General features: G+C 42.0%; 1 protein-coding gene and 1 long non-coding RNA gene across 2 annotated transcripts in view; one reads left to right on the top strand and one right to left on the bottom strand.

Moving 5' to 3' along the window:
• The window catches only part of SLC16A10 (solute carrier family 16 member 10), a 142,935-nt gene that overhangs the window by 15,273 nt on the left and 108,488 nt on the right, over window positions 1-19,174 (bottom strand). The window contains exon 4 of the mRNA XM_033867633.2: window positions 6,028-6,171. Within this exon, the coding sequence (XP_033723524.1) occupies window positions 6,028-6,171 (144 nt within the window). The remainder of the gene's footprint in view (window positions 1-6,027; window positions 6,172-19,174) is intronic.
• On the top strand, window positions 9,678-18,769 carry LOC141276011 (uncharacterized). The gene is made up of 3 exons (XR_012324783.1): window positions 9,678-9,827; window positions 10,522-10,647; window positions 18,376-18,769. It is a non-coding gene; the product is annotated as an uncharacterized lncRNA (long non-coding RNA).

Here is a 19,174-nt window from a genome sequence, read left to right as displayed (position 1 = left end):
GCCTCTGGCTAGGAACCCAGTAGTTGGCAGCAGAGACCTGCAGGTCCATCACACTTCAGGGAAGTGTTTAGGGCACAGCCAAGTGGCTGGCTTCTTCTAAAGCACAGTTCTCTGGAAGTGCTTCACAGGGAGTCTGTTCAACTTTCCCCACGGCACGTGAGTACCACCATTTCTGCCTGGAGGGGGAACTGGCCCCAGTGCCACAGCCCAGGCAAGGACAGAGAATCATCGTCTGATTCCTTACTCAGGCCGGGGAACTACTGAATATTTGGATACCATTTGGGAAATAGTTTATGTTTGGTAAAGCATGTACCTTTATCCCAATGTATCTTCAGGAAAACATAAAATGCTAAAAGGGAACAAAAAGCAACAATAACAGCAACAACAAAAAAAAGAAAACTGGACAACGCTGATCAGTTCATTCTACTTGTAAGAGGAAGCTTACACAGGAAGTTGGATCCAAAAGTGATTAATTTTTCTAAATTACAAAAAAATTTCTGAATTTCAAAAGTAACTCATGAATACATTCTTGAAAATTTTCAAACCTTAGAAAAATATATAAAGTAATATATGAAACTCTCCCTTCAACCCCCTCCCACCCTCAACCCATTCCCACTTTCCTCGTCAGGAATAACCGCTCAACAATTTGGTGAGCCTCCTAGACCTCTTCTGTGTACACACATGTTGTTTGGGTTTGTCTGCTTTACATACATGGATATGACGTCCACACTTCAGTATGTCCATGGCACAGAGAAATCTGACACGATGGGAAAGTGATCTAAACCCAAAGTTTTTGATTCTGTCATTAGAGTTACAACTTCCAAACCTTTGAAAAACACTTTCACACTTTTACAACAGTTACATATTAAACACACAAATCTGCAGTAATTTAATGGTGACTAGAAAAACAGGTCTGTGAAGTTAAGAAAGATGGCTGAGAAGATACCAGGACATAGCCTTTCCTCTCCTAATAAAGTACTCCAGGAACCCTTGCAAAGATTTTCTTTAACCATCATTATTCATCATTAATGCAGTTCGGTCATCTCTTTGCTTGGCATTTAGAATTGTTAGGCTGAAAATACCTGGAACCCAGGACCCTGATGGAAGTTTAAATTCAGAACTCTTAAGCAGAAGTGTAAGATATATTCCTAAACTCTGTTACCTATAAGCAAAGATCCCCAAATCAGGATAACCAAGGTCTCCTTGATACCTGTTCCAAACCAGGATCTGCCTCAGTATTTAATAGAATACTAAAACAATAAAAGCAAGGATCTATTAATGATCCACTCTGGGCCGGCACTTTAAATAAGCTGTCACCGGGACTTCCCTGGTGGCACAGTGGTTAAGAATCTGCCTGCCAGCACAGGGGATACGGGTTCGAGCCCTGGTCCGGGAAGATCCCACATGCCGTGGAGCAACTAAGCCTGTGTGCCACAACTACCGAGCCTGCGCTCTAGAGCCCGTGAGCCACACCTACTGAGCCCGCGAGCCACACTTACTGAGCCCGCAAGCCACAACTACTGAAGCCCGTGTGCCTAGAGCCCGTGCTCCGCAACAAGAGAAGCCACCGCAATGAGAAGCCTGTGCACCACAACGAAGAGTAGCCCCCACTCGCCGCAACTAGAGAAAGCCTGTGTACAGCAACGAAGACCCGACAGCCAAAAATAAATAAAATAAAATGAATAAATTTATATAAATAAATAAGCAAGCAAGCTGTCACCATGAGTCCTCACACAGCCCTCTGCCGGATCTAGAGACAAGTCATATCACACTCCAGAGCCTGTGCTTTTCTACTCTGCGGCCTCCCAAACCCAAGATGACTGTGCCCCAAAAGTAGAACATGTGGGAGGCTGTGAAGTGTGTTCTGGGCCCGGAGGCTACTCAGAACCCGTGTGATGGGGACAGAGAGGGAGGGGAACTGCCGTGGCCCCACCAGGCTGAGCTGTAACAGACGAAAGTGAGGAGCAGACACGTCTGAGAAAACACAGCACCAACAAAAGGCAGGAGAGGAACATAAGCAGAAGTCTTCCAACCCTTAAAGGCCGCCAAAGGGCGGACAGCCAGGCAGGGAGACAGGGAGAGGAGGAAGAATAAGCAAACAGGCAGAGCTGGAGTTGGTCGCAGCAGAGAAGAAAGAGCCAAGAATCAAAACCCACACTGAATGTTTGGGAGTTGGGGCAGGGAAGCCAGGAAAAAGAAGGGACAGAGCGGGGTGGTGAGCCCAGCCGCCTGTGTGGGGTAGGCCTGCGTTGGCCCCTGTGCTGTCAGTGGCTCCCAGCAGCACAGGACACACCGAAGGCTGCCTTTCTCCTCCACGGGCCTCCTCGGGCTGGACCGCAGTCATCTCACCTGTGACACAGCCCGCACTACCAGGTGCTACACACACTGCACATTTGGATGAAAAAAATCAGATGCGACCTAAAAGAAGCCAGGCTGTGACTAACCTTTCATCCAAAACGAAATTACTGATTCTTAACGCACTGCCGTGTAACTGCAGACCAAACGTGGGACAAGCTAGGAAAGGCTATATTTTCTTTCATAAATCACATGAAATACTAACGTATGTGCCCCCAATATGTTGTAAGTGACCCGACTGCCCTGCCTGTAGGGGGAAACTTTCTAAAGTTATAGTTGTTCCCGAGTAAAGTGCTGATGTATAAAACATACCATGACTTCATCCATCACAGCACCTTAGTCTGGGCCCCAATCGCCTCGACCCGGGACACTGTATTGGCCTCCTAACTGGTCTCCCTCCCTCCAGCACTCCTGCTTCCCTCCCAGTAATACAGCCTCCACACACAGAGCGACCACAGCGACTAAAACGTAAAATCCCGTCATTCCCCAACAAAGACCTACTATGCTTCGAGTAAAATGTCTGCATCAGGGATTTCAAGGCCCTGTTTAATCTGGGCCCTCCTCTTCCCAACCTCTTCCCAGGCCACTCTCCCTGTCTTCTTGAGTTCCCATTCACTCCCAGCTTCCTCCTGCCTCAAGTCTTGCTCCAGGAACTCAGGGACCACGTCTGTCTTGTTTGTATCACCCCTACCAGGGTCTGGGCTGGTGCTTGGGGCACAATGGGCACTCCTTTTTTATTTTAATAAATGAAAGGAAGCCAAAAGTCTGTAATACAACCAATTTCCATTAGAGGGCTCCCTTGACACTTGAGAACAAGACAATGTTCTGCTAAGTATTCGACAGGGATATCCGCAGTTGGGTATTAATAAAAGGGGGAATGATCCTAACACAGTGAATATTTTAAAAAGTAGCACTCTACTAGCTGTCTGCACTTCCTTCTAGCCGTGTGACCAGACTCCTTCCTGCAGCTCTCTGCCTGGCCCTATACACAAACACCCACGGTGAGGTAGCTTCCCTGTTCTTCCGTGTTGGCATCCCTAAGTGGAAACAGCGACGGTACCTTCCTCAAAGGGCTGGGCAAGGAGGAAAGAAGATAATGTACGTACAGCATTCAGTTCATCGTCTGGCACATGGAAGTGCTCAGTAAATGGGGATGGCTATTATTTCAAATCAATTAAAGGCAATTTATCTGTAATAAATATCTTTTCCAACCATGTCCTTCGCCCAAGTTCTACCTTTCCTTCAAGGCCCTGCTCAGATACTGCCCCTCATCTCTACAGTGAACGGACGTGCGCAATCCCCAAGCCCCCATTTTGTCTCTCCTTTACCTTCCTTCCACAGCCAAGCCCTTGACAAAGTTGCCTGTATTTCCATTTAATCAGCTGATCGTGATCAGTCTTTTGCACCTGCCACTCCACTGAAACTCCCCTCTGTTGCTAAATCCAGTGAAAACCTATTAGTCTTTAACGTGCCTGCCCTCTCACTAGTTACTGACACTGCTGACCACTCCTGCCCCTGGAAACACTATGTGCCTCGCTTTTTTCCTACCAGGCTGGCCACTCCCTTTCAGTGTCCCCTGCACACGCTCTACTCACCCCATACAAGCCCATGAATGCCGAAGTCCCACAGGTCTCTCAGCCACGCTCTCCCACGAGCTCCAAACTCAACTTGGCTTTCCCACAAGCACTACAAACTTAACATGGCAAAAACAAACTCATCCTCTTACTCTGTTCTACTGAATTACTGATCTTGATAAAACAGCAAAACCTTCCACTGTTACCTGAGCCACAAATCTCAGGCCCAGCTTAGGCGGCTCCACTGAATTCTCATTTCCTGTATCCCTGTTTTACTCCCTGTTTGATCCCAACATCTCTGCCCTGGTTCCTCCTGCCTAGACTATTTCAATATTCTCCAACTAGTCCCTGTGCCTCCACTTTTTAAAATAAATAATAATAATAGCTTTATTGAAATATAAATTCACATACCAAAGAATTCACCCACGCATTTAAAGTGCACAATTCACCGCGGGTTTTAGTTTAACAAGATTGTACAACCATCACTACTGCCTAGTTTTAGGATATTTACAACACCCCAAAAGAAACCCCATACCCAGGAGCAGTCACTCCCCATACCCTCCTTCCCCCAGCCACTAGCAACCACTAGGCTGCATTCTCTGTCTCAGGATCCGCCTATTCTGGACACTTCATATAAAGGGAACCACATGATATGTGGCCTTTTGTGACTGTCTGAACTCTTGCCCTTCCTCCTCTGTATTCCACCCTTCACAGTCACTAGGTTAAGCTTTATAAAATACAACTCACGTCGGGCTTCCCTGGTGGCGCAGTGGTTGAGAGTCCACCTGCCGATGCAGGGGACACGGGTTCATGCCCTGGTCCGGGAAGATCCCACATGCCGCAGAGCGGCTGGGCCCGTGAGCCATGGCCACTGAGCCTGAGCGTCTGGAGCCTGTGCTCCGCAAGGGGAGAGGCCACAACAGTGAGAGGCCCGTGTACCACCAAAAAAAAAAAAAACAACTCATGTCATGTCACTCCCTTGCTTAAAATCCTTAATGGCTCCTGGTAGATTTCAGGATAGAGTTCGGCCTCTCCTGTGCTCATAAAGGCCGTTCCCAACTTGACTCCTGCCTATCCCTCAGCCAATCAATCTACTATTCTCTCTTTAGTCCATTCAAACATTGTTTCCCAGACCTAACATCTCTTTGCCCATGTGGCTTCCTCTGCTTGCAACAAACACCCTTTTCTCTCTTCCTTATCTATTTAACTATTGCTCACCGCTTAACACTCCACCAGCCCAGGAAGCCTGCTCAACCCTCCTCTAGTGATTTAGATGCTCTGTGCCTATGTTTCTATGGCACCCATCTAGCATACCATTATTCCACTGTGCTGCAGCACTGCTTTATCTTTCTTCCCCGGAGACCATTAACTACTGAGCACACAGACCATACTTCAGCTGTACCGTTTAGCACAGCGTCTGGCACGGAGGAGTCACTTAAATACTTGTCAAATAAGTGTCGACGTGATCTTGGAATAGCACACCCCACAATACCCAGGAGGCGATCTGCAGTAAAGAAACTCAGAAGACACGCACACCCCTGAATTTCACAGCGTATTGCAAAAGGCACGTGACTATGAGAACTATGCCAAAAATAAATCATTCTTAGAAAAAACAATGGGCAAACACCATTTTGGTTTGGTGGAGTTCCACGACAAGACAAAGATTGTTGTTTGTTCGCCAATTTCTCATGTTGAAAACCCAAAACTCATAACTGATTTTGCCCTTGAAAAACTGCTTGTAAAAGTTAGGTTCTAGAAAGTATTTCTCATTTTTACAGAAGAATTTAAGCAAATAAGTACATATAATGAGCCATTAGGTGGTAAGGATAAATTTGCTGGAGGAAAAAAGGCTTATTAAGAAAGTACCTGTAGGGCTTCCCTGGTGGCGCAGTGGTTGAGAGTCTGCCTGCCGATGCAGGGAACACGGGTTCATGCCCCGGTTCGGGAAGATCCCACATGCCTCAGAGCGGCTGGGCCCATGAGCCATGGCTGCTGAGCCTGCACGTCCGGAGCCTGTGCTCCACAACGGGAGAGGCCACAACAGTGAGAGGCCCACGTACCACTAAAAAAAAAAAAAAAAAAAAAAAAAAGAAAGTACCTGTAGATAAACTTTCTTCACACCAGGCACATAATCTGCGATCCGGCCGAAGAGCAGCCGTCCAACTCCTGAAGTGATGCCGATGCACATGAGAACCACCTCTTTATTTTTCTCATCTTGAAACCTTTCATTCACATGTTTCATCTGTAGACCAAAGAGAAAGAAGCCACACTGAATATGGTAGGAAAACTGGACAAGTTTTGAAGCTCTGTACAAATGCCTTTGTGTCTCTACCATGTTATGGACTCTCATCCCCTTCCAAATTCAAATATTTATAAAATTTGTTCTGTAAAAGAAAATTTATAAAATTTTTCATGAGAACACATGAAGAAAAGCTAACATGGTTTAGCTTGTTTATAAATAAGAATTTTTATAAGAGGGTTTAAAAAAATTTTTAATAAAAAGTAACCAGCACACCCTTTATCAGTTACCACTGGGCCATGAGCTAAAGAAAGAGACCTTTGAACACACCGTGCCACCTTGTCCTCACAAGGTCACCCGAGGATCCAGCTATCATCTGCTCCCCTGAAAGGTAGTTTAAGGCTCAATTCTGGAGTTTCCTCTCTTCTAGGAGGACCTGAACCAAACTGAAATAAGTTATACTGGAGCTTACAGGATAAAAGCATAAGGTTCTCTGCCTGAGGATTTGCCTATTTGTGTGGCATTAGAACAGATAAAAATAGAGTCAGTTTAACAGAAAGAAGAAAGGCCTGGAGAGAGAATGTTTGCATTTAAGTCCTGGTTCCATTCCTTGCTAGCCTTGTGACCTTGGGTAAGTTGTTAATCTCTAGGGCCTCAGTCTCCTTGTCTGTAAACTGGAGACAGCAACAGTACTTCAAGAGGGTGTTTGTGAGGATTAAATATCTCTGTAAAGAACTTAGTGCCTGACACACAGTTAATAGTGATATTAATTTTAGCCTTTTTTTTTTAAAAGACCTTTTCCCTCAATTTACAGTCTACTTAGAATAGTGACTGCAAATCTACAAGCCAACAATGTTTTAAAAGGAGTGTGACTAGCAGGTGTTATAATGGGTGACAAAACCTGCGGCTCAGCACCCACTGCCTAACACAAGCTTTGCTCCCATGGCCCCTAAGTTCCACGCTTTCCACCTCTTGCTCAGCGCTTCCACTTTCTCAGTGATCACCTATCTGTGCTCACAGCAAGGAGAAAAAGCATGTCTGTACCCCCACTGCTTTCTCTGAAATCACTGAGCTATCATAACAAACAGTTGTTTCAAACAGACTCACTGTCCCCTACACCAAACGCTGGCCTGAATTCTGAAAGCCTGCAAAGCAAATTTGCCGGAAAGCGCGATGGCCCAGCTGGTACCCTGCCGCACTCACCCCCTCACAGCCTGCCTCCCTCCGTTTCAGTTACCACCACTACTGCTGGCCCAGCTACCCAGGTTTAGAAACTGGACAACCATCCTAGATTATCCCCTCCCTCCCTTCAGATCCAGCAGTCACCACCCAGTTCTGATGATTTTACCTCCTAAATCTCTCAGACACTCTTCCTTTGGTCCATGTCCCCCCCAGTGTTTGAGTCTGGGTTATCACTCCTCACCTGGACCCCTACAACAGCCTTTAACGTGCTTCATGCTACAGCCCCCAACTCCTGAATCTCTAACCTGCATTCTCTGAGACCACCTGATTAAGTTCCAAATTAAAAATAACACTGCTCTGCTATGATCCCACAGCCTTCAGGGTAAAGCTCAAACTCCTGGTTTGACCAACAAAGCCTCCCTACTTTGCTGCGGAGCCTCACCATGTCAGCACTGTGCTGTCCAGTACAGCAGGTGCTAGCCACGTGTGGGCTATCCAGCACTTGAAATGTGGTTAGTTTGAACTGAGATGTGCTTTAAGTGTAAAACGCAAAAAAAAAATTTTAGAAAACTTAGTGGGAAAAAAAAAACACAAAAAATATCTCAATAATTTTAAAATACTGATTCCATGTTAGAATAACAGTTTGGCTATATTGGCTAAATAAAATATATTATGAAACTAATTTCATTTTTTTTTTAACTTTTAAAAATGTGGTTAGTAGAAAATTTTAAATTACTTATGTGGCTTGCATTATATTTCTACTGGACAGTGCTGGTCTAAGAAATTCACTTATGGTCACAAAGATAAAACAGCTATTGATAAAAGTGACCTCAAACTGGCTAATTCCTCCAAGTCCTTATCAGAGATGGATTCCAGCTCAATTCTGAAGAAAATGAATAACCTGATCTAAGGCAGGTGAGATAATAATTATGTGTATTCATCAGCTTTATTTGGAATTTGAATCCAGACTCTGATGTATTAATCTACTTTAGGAAACACCCAAAGGATCTAGAATAACTGTTTAAGACGTTCTTTAGTATTCAAATAAGACTGAATATGCTAGTCATTCTTTTGATGAAACTAAGAACACCTGCCTGCCAAATTGCTATTATCCTTTATTAGTCGTTTATTTTTGCCCCCTGCTCTACACTTTGTAATCCTTAAAAGAAATAATGAGGTGAAATGTTTTGGGTCTCTTGAAATAAGGTAAATTTGGTAAACTCAAATTACACTTACGTGGAAACTTACTTCTTCAGCTATAAGGGGCATTATTTCATTGAATTTTATTATTGTTGTCATTGTTTAAGTAAAGCAAGAACTACAGCTTCTTATACCTCCTTCCCCACCCTCAGCCAAAATTTGCAAAATAAAGTTGAGGTTTATTTTGTTTTTTGGATTTTTGTCAGGAAGTAAGGGAATCTGGGTGACTGGAGAATGGAATCGGGGGCTGCTGCATCTCTGGATCTTAGAGAGCCTTTCTTGGTGAGGGAGTAGCACCCAGGAAAGCTGGCGTGTTCTACTTGCAGCCTGGGCCTCCCATGACTGCCACCAACTATTCTACGAATCCCTGCCCATCTCTCTGGAGACTGGCACACATTTTAGTTTAGCAGAATGCATGAACGCTGGGCAAAACTGATTACTTCCCATAAAGAGTCACATGGAAAGGGACATGAAAATGTGGAACAGATGTTTCCGTATTTAACCTAACTTATTTAAACCGATGCAAAGCTTATATTAGAAGCCACTATCTACACAGGGGATAACGCCATTTTGTATGGCAGTGGTTTAAAGTGGACTTTATCCAAATGTGTAAGTGCCTTTAGGGAATTAGTCTTTTGTTTCTATTCTAAACATGTGTTTACTCCAGGGCTGCACACCTTTCAGGGATTACCAGAGCCTTGCTGACTGACAGCTTGAACGCTCCCTGCTCCTGAAACATTTTCCATCATTCAAACAACTTTCGCTAACCACAGAAGCCATTTTTGGATTGTGTGAAACCCTATTTATTGTTTTGTTATCCAAAAATAACCAAGAACTTAAATCCCATAATATCTGCGCATTCTTTATCCACGGGTGAAAGAAAGACACACTAGCTCACAGTTTACCCCCTTCCTCCTAACCATCCCCACTTCAAGTAAATGGTGATTCAGCCTCTCTCTACAGATGACATGTTTCTGACCAGCCACATGAAGAGAGAAGTTCCTCCCCCCTCACTAGAGCCCAGAGGCAGAGCCGTTTTTGAGAGGTCGAGGGCAGCAGCCTAAGAAAGTGGCCCTCCTGCTGGATCGGCCTAGCCCTGGCTTCTCCCCTCTCTACCTCTTCCCTACAGGGAGCCTCAGGACCAGACATTTGGAGACATCAGACAGTGTTCTTCCACTGAGATCCCAGGCTGAGTCCTCTGGCTGTCAGAGAGTCAACCATGAAGGAAGCTCAGTTTGGGGTGGCCATAGTACAAAACCAGGTCCAATACAGCTGACGTAAGTGCGTTAGAAACTCAAGCTTCTCCCTGACAAATGGTTTCACGACAGAAGATGGCCCAACAGAAGGGCATCCCAACTCACTTTACGGAAGCCCCTGAAATCCAGTGATGCTACGCATCTGCAAAACAAGGAGGTCACTGGTCCAAAAGGTCCAATAATTAGGGAATTCCCTGGCAGTCCAGTGGTTAGGACTCGGCACTTTCACTGCCGAGGGCCTGGGTTCAATCCCTGGTCAGGGAACTAAGATCCCACAAGCCACACGGTGCAGCCAAAAAAAAAAAAGTCTAATAATTACTTATAGTTCTGTTTTCTAAGATTGTGTTATTTGGCCATGCCATGATGGTCATTAGCCTCACTGTCCTTCCACACACACAACTTTTTAAGGGGATGGGTGGTTTTTGTTTAATATCTTTTATGTAACTTATTACATAAAAACATGATAAAACTTTGGTATATACAATTTAAACTATACATCTTTGGGGGTGTATAGTAGTTAAGAAACAAGGGAGGGCTTCCTTGGTGGCGCAGTGGTTGAGAGTCCGCCTGCCGATGCAGGGGACCCGGGTTTGTGCCCCGGTCCGGGCCCAATAGAGCACTGCAGGCTATGGGACTAATGAAACTACAACTGCCTTTGCAGGATGGAGGAAAAACAAAACAAAACGACAATATTTATCATCCGCTGTTGTTGCAGTTACTACGCCCTTTGGGAGATTAACAGATTCCAGACAGCAGTCATCATCTGTCCTTGTCTGTGAGCATTTGATTCCCTGATCCTCTGCCCTCCTCTTCAGATCCATACCATCAAGCTGAAAAGAAGGTGGGCAACAGGTAGTCACGTGCACTCCTTCTGTGTCTGAGAATAAACTCTTGGCGAGGACAGGGGACCCGTATCATTTACATTTACGCAGTACATTCAAAAATGGGATAGTAAATGCTACACAGTATTTTCATGGGTTGTGGAATTCAGAATGATTTCTGCAGCTTCCTACTTCCCAACAGAGGTGCTGCATTCAGAGTACTTCTCACTTGCTGTTCACTCGTGAGATTAGCAGTTTCAGCTTGTTGCCTCTCATTTGCATGCAGTTTCAGCTTGTTGCCTCTCATTTGCATGCAGTTTTTCTAAGAATATATCCTTTCAACATCTGAAAAGCTACTCCGTAACTCTAAAAGACCATTCTACTTAAATATACTTTTTGAAAGGTAAACACAAAGAAAAGAGCCTGGTCCCTTTAAAAATTAGATGTACATTTGAAAGGCAGTAGAAGGCCTGCTAGAGTGGTTAATGGATAATCTCAGATTTTGTTGCAAATCAAAACTTTATACTACCCTTTGACTTCAAAGAAAGATGAACAGAAATCTTCTGAATGGAACGAGGGTTTGGTTTGGTTTTTTTCTTTCTTTTTTAAACAACTGTGTTTTCTCTATCTCTGTTTTTGCTAAGAAAAGGAAGAAAGGGCATTCATTCCCTGAGGAAGTTTTACATGGGCAGTGTACACCAGCAAGCCCAGTGAGGTGACTAAAGATAGCAGGAAACTAAGTCCATAGATATGGGTACATAAAATTAAGCCCTTTATATCATATAATATTGAAATCGGACTCTATAGCCATAAGACAGTCATTGATTAGGTCAGCCTCAAAACATCATTTTAACTTGTTAAATTTGATAAACTGTGCTTTGAAATAAAACAGCTCCAAGATGTACTTGAAGTGAAAACGCAGAATTTCCTTGCCTGCCAACATTTTTAAGGACTAACATCTTAGGCAGCCCACTGTCTCTATACTAGTAAGATATTTGACATGACTAAACCCGTGGTGCGGGTACCGCCTGCCTGCTCAGCAGCTGACCCAGTGGAGGGCAGACCTTTGGCCTGGCAGGACTCTAGGAGGCATGGGTAGTTGGTTCTGTTTGTTTTTTTAAACGGCCAGTCTTTCCATTTCATTAAGATGGGTTTCCATAGTGCAAGTATTCACACATGGCGCTGTTAAGACAGATAAATGTCAGGACTGAGAAAAAAAGAGGGAAGAGTTTCCAGGAAAATTATTTAACAGCCACCAAGGGATAGAAAAAGAGTTCGGAAGGAAGGAAGATAGCTAACGGTTTGGAAAACTTTGGTCTGATTTTGAAAACATTTTCTAACTCTAAAAATTCTTTAAATCCTTCATTTTTCTTTTTGTTTTTTTGAAAAATAATTTTCCTTAGATTAAAAAAGAAAAGTCCATCCTTAACATAGCATTATTTAGATCAGATCAAGATTTGGCAACATGTTCTAGAGGAAGTGTCTGTCAAAACCAATTTGGATTCAGATACCAGTTCAAATAATCCTGAATTACAGAAGTTAAGATGAACTTCATCTTAAAATAAAAAATAAGTCACTAGGATTTTTAGGTAACTTGAAATTATTCAGTGACCCTGACAATAATTTCTGTGTCAGATATTTCTCAAATTATCAAAAAGTATTCTAGTCTTTCCAGAACAATGAAAGATGTTTAATCCATTTTTTAAAAAACTTTTATTCATTCCACCTAAATTCAAATATGATTCTGAAGAGTTTCTTTCTTGAAGTCTCATTCTTGGCACACCAGGGTCACCACTCTCTCAGACCCTTAGTTCCTGGATAGTTGGGATGAACACAATGGACTGTGAATTGTTAAGACAGTGCCCATCTGTGAAGGAGGTAGACTGTCTCTACTCTGGTCAAGATGGCTCGGGAGGTCTCAGCCATGGTCCACTGCATGACCGCCTGACTAACGCTTTAGTAGAGTACTCTGAAGATACACGGTGATAGAAAGGTCTCCGAAGATGTGGACTCCTGGTTGTGATTAATGCTCTTCTGAGGCATCATGTGTTTCTATGTTTGTATTTGTTTAAAAAAAGGTGGAGGGATATGCTCTTTTAAACTTACTCCTGGATTTATCTGGTGATAAAATCACCTATCAGCTAAATGTACATGCAAATAGATAGGTGTGGGTTATGGAGTCTGCAGTCATTAGCTGAATTGCATGAATTTGGAAAAGTAGTCCAAATTGAACAAATATACCCAACAAAAGGCTAGTTCAATTAAGGTTAAATTTTAGAAGTTTAAGATAGACTTCATCTTAAAATAGAAAGGGATAATTTCAGAAAGTATTAGTTAAATCACTAGGATTCCTGGGTAATTTTATAACTTTACTTAATGACCCTGACTATAATGCTAATAAGCCAGATATTTTGTAAATTATCATAATTGGTTCTATTTCTTCTTGAACACAGAAAGATGTGTAGACTGTTGTTTTACTGAAATTTTAATTTGTTTAAGGTAGATCTAATTTTTGAGAGAAATTAGAGCACTATTAGTTCTTATTCAGCTTAATTTTGCCCTTAATTCTAAAGTGAAAAAAGATTGATCCTTCCATGAAAATTCTACCTTCTTCTACCCTCTCCTCACTAAGATTCCCTCAGACTAGTGGTGCTGGCTAGAGAACCCTTTTACCAAAAGCCATCTGGCCTCCTTTCTCCTCTAGTCTTCCTAAGGCACACCATAGTGAGTGTCTTTTCTATTAATTCTAAGAGTTATCTAATTGCCAACTCTCTCCCTAGTATCACATAAAATTCAAAAAAAATTTTATCTGAATGAAGATTAAAAATTATTAGGATTAGGGAATTCCCCGGCAGTCCACTGGTTAGGACTCCGAGCTTCCACTGCAGGAGGCATGGGTTCAATCCCTGGTTGGGGAACTAAGATCCCGCATGCTGCAGGGCACGTCCAAAGAAAAAAAAAGCAATTGTTAGGATTAGGCCCAGAAAAGTTTTCCTTCCACTGCTGTCGCTTTCACATACTTGTGAGATTGTCTACCCCGATTTTTTACCCTTTTCTTAAGAATCAGACTATTTCAGAGTTTGGGGGTGTTGGTGATTAACATTATTTTAAACATGTTCAGTCCTGTCTTGTGATTTTAGTGTTCAGGAAGAAAAGGACCACACCCCTTTAGGATAGATAAGAAAGTACAAAGCCTGAGTGGTCTGGATTAAGGCAGCTGGCATGGCAAAGAGAAAACTTTTGTGGACTGAGAGTTGGAAGGCCTAGGCATAGTAGGAAGAAAAAAGTCTTTGGAGTCAAATTATGAGCTCTACTCCTTATTGAGTCTAAGATCTTGGGCATCAGTTTCTTAGTTTCAAACCAATACTGCACACTGGTTCACAATAATGGCAGTACCGCTCCCTTGGGGGTGTTTCGGAAATCTGTGGAGGCTATTTTTATCTTTCTGATATAGTTGTGTCCAAGCATTACCTTTTTTCCAATTATTGTTTTTTATTTTAACAACATTTATATCACATAACATTTACCATTTAAACCAGTTTTGAGTGTGTATAGTCATTGGCATTAAGTATTCACCTTCTTGTGCAAACATCACCACCATCTATCTCCAGAACTTTTCCATTTTCTCAAACTGAAACTCTGTACCCATTAAATAATAACCCCCATTGTCCCCCCTTCTCCAAGTCCCTGGCAGCCCCCATTCTACTTTCGTCTCTATGAATTCGACTCCTCTAGGTATCTCATCTAAGTGGAATCATAGACTTTGTATCTGGCTTATTTCATTTAGTATAATGTCTTCAAGGTTCCTCTATGTTGTCACATGTATCCCAAGCATTACCTTTATTTTATTCAAGAATTACTTTTTATTTCTCCTTGTGTTACAAGTGGGGCATTACTGATTTTTTTAAAATTATGTATATAGGCAGGTTTCATGACCTAGGAATTTTGTTTCAGGAGAGAAAAGGAGGCACTGGGTCTGACACACTGCTCTAGATGTGTGACAGGGTGGCTGTGAAGGTGAACGTGATACAGAACTTAGAAAGCACCTCACAAGGAAGAGGTAGGACGGGAACCCTAGGACTGGGCAACCCCTACTCCAGGATCCAAGGCAGCCCCGAGAGCTGAAGAACAGGAGACACTGGCAGGGAATCGTGAAAAGTCCCTAAGACAGCTCCCGAGGAGAAAGAAACATAAAAGGAAAAAATGTATTCACAGAAGCAGATACAGTTAAGTAGGAATAGGGATACCGGATGTACGTTGAGGCTATTGTAATGCTTAATAAATTAAATAATCAACATATGGCAACATTTTAAATTGCACAGATGGGTACATGGGTCAAGAGCGTGGGTCATCTGTTAGGCTACTTATTGGGCTGTGGTCACCTAGGCATCCCATTCTCCTGGAAGCAGCTTGGAAGATGGTACAAGGCCTAAGAGGTATTGTTTCACCTCAGCAGGGCTGACTATGTACCTCGAGCTTAAATTACTCCACATTGACACTAGTCTAGATAAGCATACTTTTACTTCTATTATTTAACCTTTAAACCACACCCTGCCACTAACTATTTGTATGTGGCCAGAGAAAGTCTCAAAAGCAACTAACTCCTCTCCCTATAAAATGGAGATAAAACTGTTCTCACCTCCAGGGGTTGTATATTGAGGATCAAAGAAAAAAGAATTTGAAGAACATAAAGTATTATTAGGATGAAAAGTAGTCACGAGTAGGGAAATTAGTAGACATCATATTCCAGCAATTCAACCAACCTATAGCTCAGCCTCAAACTGGTCAAAAAGTATTTGTGTGCCAGGCACATGCTTGGTGCTGGGGATGGAGCAATGGAAAGGAGGCTCTGTCCCTACCCTTGTCTAATCTACCTTACCTGGTTCTTCTTTATCATTTCCTGAGGTGTTAGGACACTCCCCACACAAAACTCCCCAATGTATTTTGTAGATAAATCCACAGTTTTCACCAGCCTTTCCCATACTTACATTGAATACATTATACAGGATAAGGGCCTAACAAAAATACACTACTGCTGCTTTTCAACTTAAGTTAAAATCAGATATTCTTAAATGTTTGTGGATTTCGTTTTCCCTCCAAATTTTAAATCTTTTAGCAGTTTGGGGCCTACATTCTAGGGATAATTTTCATGCCTGAATAAACCATGCATCACTTCTAAAAACTACTGTTGAATTATTTGTAAATACTTATTTTTGGCTAAATAAATACAATTTGGAACACATGACAAACTTACTCTACCTTACTAAAAGCAGCAGCTCTGTTTTAGTTTATTTGTAAATAATCAGTTTTCTAGATTTCTTATGTATTAATTACGTAATGTCTTCCTATCATGTTCCTATGCTAGTGTATTACAATTCGAAAGAAAAAAATTCCAAAAAAACCCAAAAACAACCCGGCTAGCTTTTTTTTGATGAAAATGTTCTGTAGATATTTAACTTCACCATTAATTAGTCACACACAAGTGGCCAGAGAAGTAAAGATCCTTATTCATCTCAAGTAGGAGAATGCTGGTGAATACTGCCTAAGGCACAAAACTGATAAATGGGCAAATTTTCACTAACCTGAGTAGTCAAATTTCAGCAGATGTTGAGATCTGCAGGGAAATAAATGCAAGGTTAGAAAAGCAAGAAAAGCATAGACACCATTGAAAAAAATCTGAAAAGTGGGGATAAAGTGATGGAGAGAGGATGTCTATTCACTCCTGTAATAATCACATGAGAACTGAGAAACTGTAGTGTATTATCAGAAGTTATAAGTCGTGAATGAAGTATCTGGAGAAAAAGCAAAGCTTGGGTCCTATGCAAGAATTTTAAAATTCTAACATGCAGATTTGAATATATCAGATAAAAATAAGTTGAATAAAAAAATTCATCAACTGTTGGCTGGCCTTAAAGATGGAAACTAGAGAAATTCCATGTCACAGGCTTCCTGAGGGCAATAGGAAGCTGTATCATTTTTGTATCTTCCAAATACCTAATGCTACCCTTCACTGAGAGAAGGCACCTACTGGCACCTCCTCAAAGAGGCTGTCCCTGACTTTACAAACTAAGGTTACATCCCACCATCACCTTCCATCTCATTTTATTTTCTTCAAAGAAAATATCACTATGTGAAAACTACCTTGTTTATTTATGTGCTTACTTATTTGTTGAGCTCCGTGAGAGCAGAGATCACGTCTGTTCTCACCACTGCATCCCCACACCTAGAGGCACCCGACAGGTGCTCAGTGAATATTTGCCAGATATTCACTTGAATGCTTGAATCTGCTCAACTTGAATCTGTACAACTGAGTTGTAATTAGAGGAAGTCACATATGTGTAAGAAAATACAACAGTGACAGAATGGAATAACCCATTCTAATTCTATTCTAATAACATCCCTGCCACTGACTGTGCAACTCTGAGCAAAATACAACCTCTCTGATGGTCAAGGTTCTTATCTATTAGTGGGAGAAACCAGTATTAGCAGTGCTTTCCTCATAAAAGGCTGCTGTCAGAGTTGAATCAGAAAATATATGTGTGAAGGAAATACCTTTATATTCTTTCTGGAAGTTCACTGGGATGGGAATGAATGAATGAAATGAAAATAAGTGAACAAACAAAACACTTCCAGACCACATAATAGGGAAAAAATGTAGGAGTTGTGCGTGGGTATATATAATCAGCACACAGGGAATCTTAATGGTTAATTCTGATATTTAAATTAATACACTATACGAAGAAATATTCTTGTGTCAAAGAAATTTTATAAGCCTATTTTTGAATGAAAAATAGAAGAAAAATTACTTAAATTAGAAAATCTTGGTGAAAAAGCAATGTGATTACTTTTTATTCTGCAAACTACCATAGCATTCTGCATAGCTAATAAGTGTTAAAGTAACAATAATCAGAATAATAAACCAAATCAAGAACAAAAAGAAGGAAGAGAGGGAGGAAATAATGAAACTTTAGCCCCTAGTACTTAGCCTCTAGTGTTTAGTGCCCAGGCTAAAAACAAAATTAAAACGTCAACTCTGCCTCTTTTATTTGCTTGCAGTGCCAAGAAGACTGAGATAGGGCAACTCTTCAGATTATGCAACTCCATTGGAAATCATTCTAAAAATGTTTCCAAAACTCTGCAATCATCATCCCAGGGCTGAGGACATGTAATGGGCACCAAGGCTCTTCTGCCAGAACCTTACAATGAACAGAGATAAACACAACAGGAGAGGTCAGCTCAGCAGCCCAGTCCTGGCCCAATATACAGTAACCTCTGGTTTACATGGATTCTGCTATGAATCCTGCATTCTCAGGGCTCTGCCACACAATAACCATAACCCTGAGCTCTAAATATATCCATGAAAGAAAGATGACAAAGCCAGTACAACTGTTACTGGCAGCTTTGAAGAACTAGACTGTGTCAAAATGGGGAAGCAACCTCCCGATTGGGAAATGAACCCTATAAATTGACTAGAGTTATGTAAAGTGAGACAACTTCACTCCTTTAATGATTCAGTTTCTACTACATACACATTTACACTTTAGGCTACGATAAGCTTCCATTCATTTTCCACGGATATTCTTGCATGTTACACCAGGTTCTGCCACTTTTATAACTATGTGACATTTGGCAAGCAACTTAACCTTTCTGTGTCTTAGTCCCTCTACCAGACTTAAAAAAAAGAAAAGTGCAATTAAGTGACCCGTACAATCCCTTCAACGCCTAAATTACTGTCCTTTTTTTTGCAGGCATTTAAATATCTTCAAAGCCACACTCTTAAGAAGACCAGGCTCAAGCCCCAGCTGCACCAGGCACCGGCCTTTCAACCCTAAGCAAGTTGTCTTAACAACCCCAAGTCCGGTTCCTTTCCTGCTGAATGGAAACCGATCCTGCCCATCTCATAGGGTGGCCCTGAGGCTCCAGTGACAGAGAATATTTGTGGGAGCTTCTTATAAACTAAATGTTAATTAAACATGTGGGAAATAAAAAATACTATACGTGTTTAAAAGAAACTTATGGTTTAAAACAAACCCTTGCATGGCTGTGAGGACTGGGCACACAGAATCTTAAACCGTGCTCTGAAGACTGAATGCTACAGTTGTTCTGGTCATGTTACTCTGAGAATAAATCAGTTGAATTTGACATGGATGCAGACACAGCTGGATTACATAACTGCACACCAGTTGTCCATGTTTGCAATTTTGCCTCCAAATGGTAGGCACTACCTACCATTAAATGAGTTTTTCTCCAATCTGTTATGAGGGAATATAAACTTTCTGATTACAAGTGAGCTGCCAACAAGTAGAGGGGTGAAAAAAACTAGATACAGATAATGGGGCTAGAAAGTGGGGAAAATGGAAAGTGGCAGGGCATCTGGGAGCTAATACATAAGAGATGTGCAGCCCTCAAACTTCCTTTGGATCTCAAGACTCTTCCCTACAGCATGAATACATAAAGTGGCCTTTTCTCCTGGTGCTCTGTAATCCTTGGAGTTAGTGTCTGTGAGGCCTTTTCCAAAGAGGTGTGTCAGAATTTAGAGATAAGGTT

This window comes from Tursiops truncatus, chromosome 12, assembly GCF_011762595.2.
Source record: "Tursiops truncatus isolate mTurTru1 chromosome 12, mTurTru1.mat.Y, whole genome shotgun sequence".
NCBI classification, from domain to species: domain Eukaryota; kingdom Metazoa; phylum Chordata; class Mammalia; order Artiodactyla; family Delphinidae; genus Tursiops; species Tursiops truncatus.
This window is presented reverse-complemented; position numbering and strand designations above follow the sequence as displayed.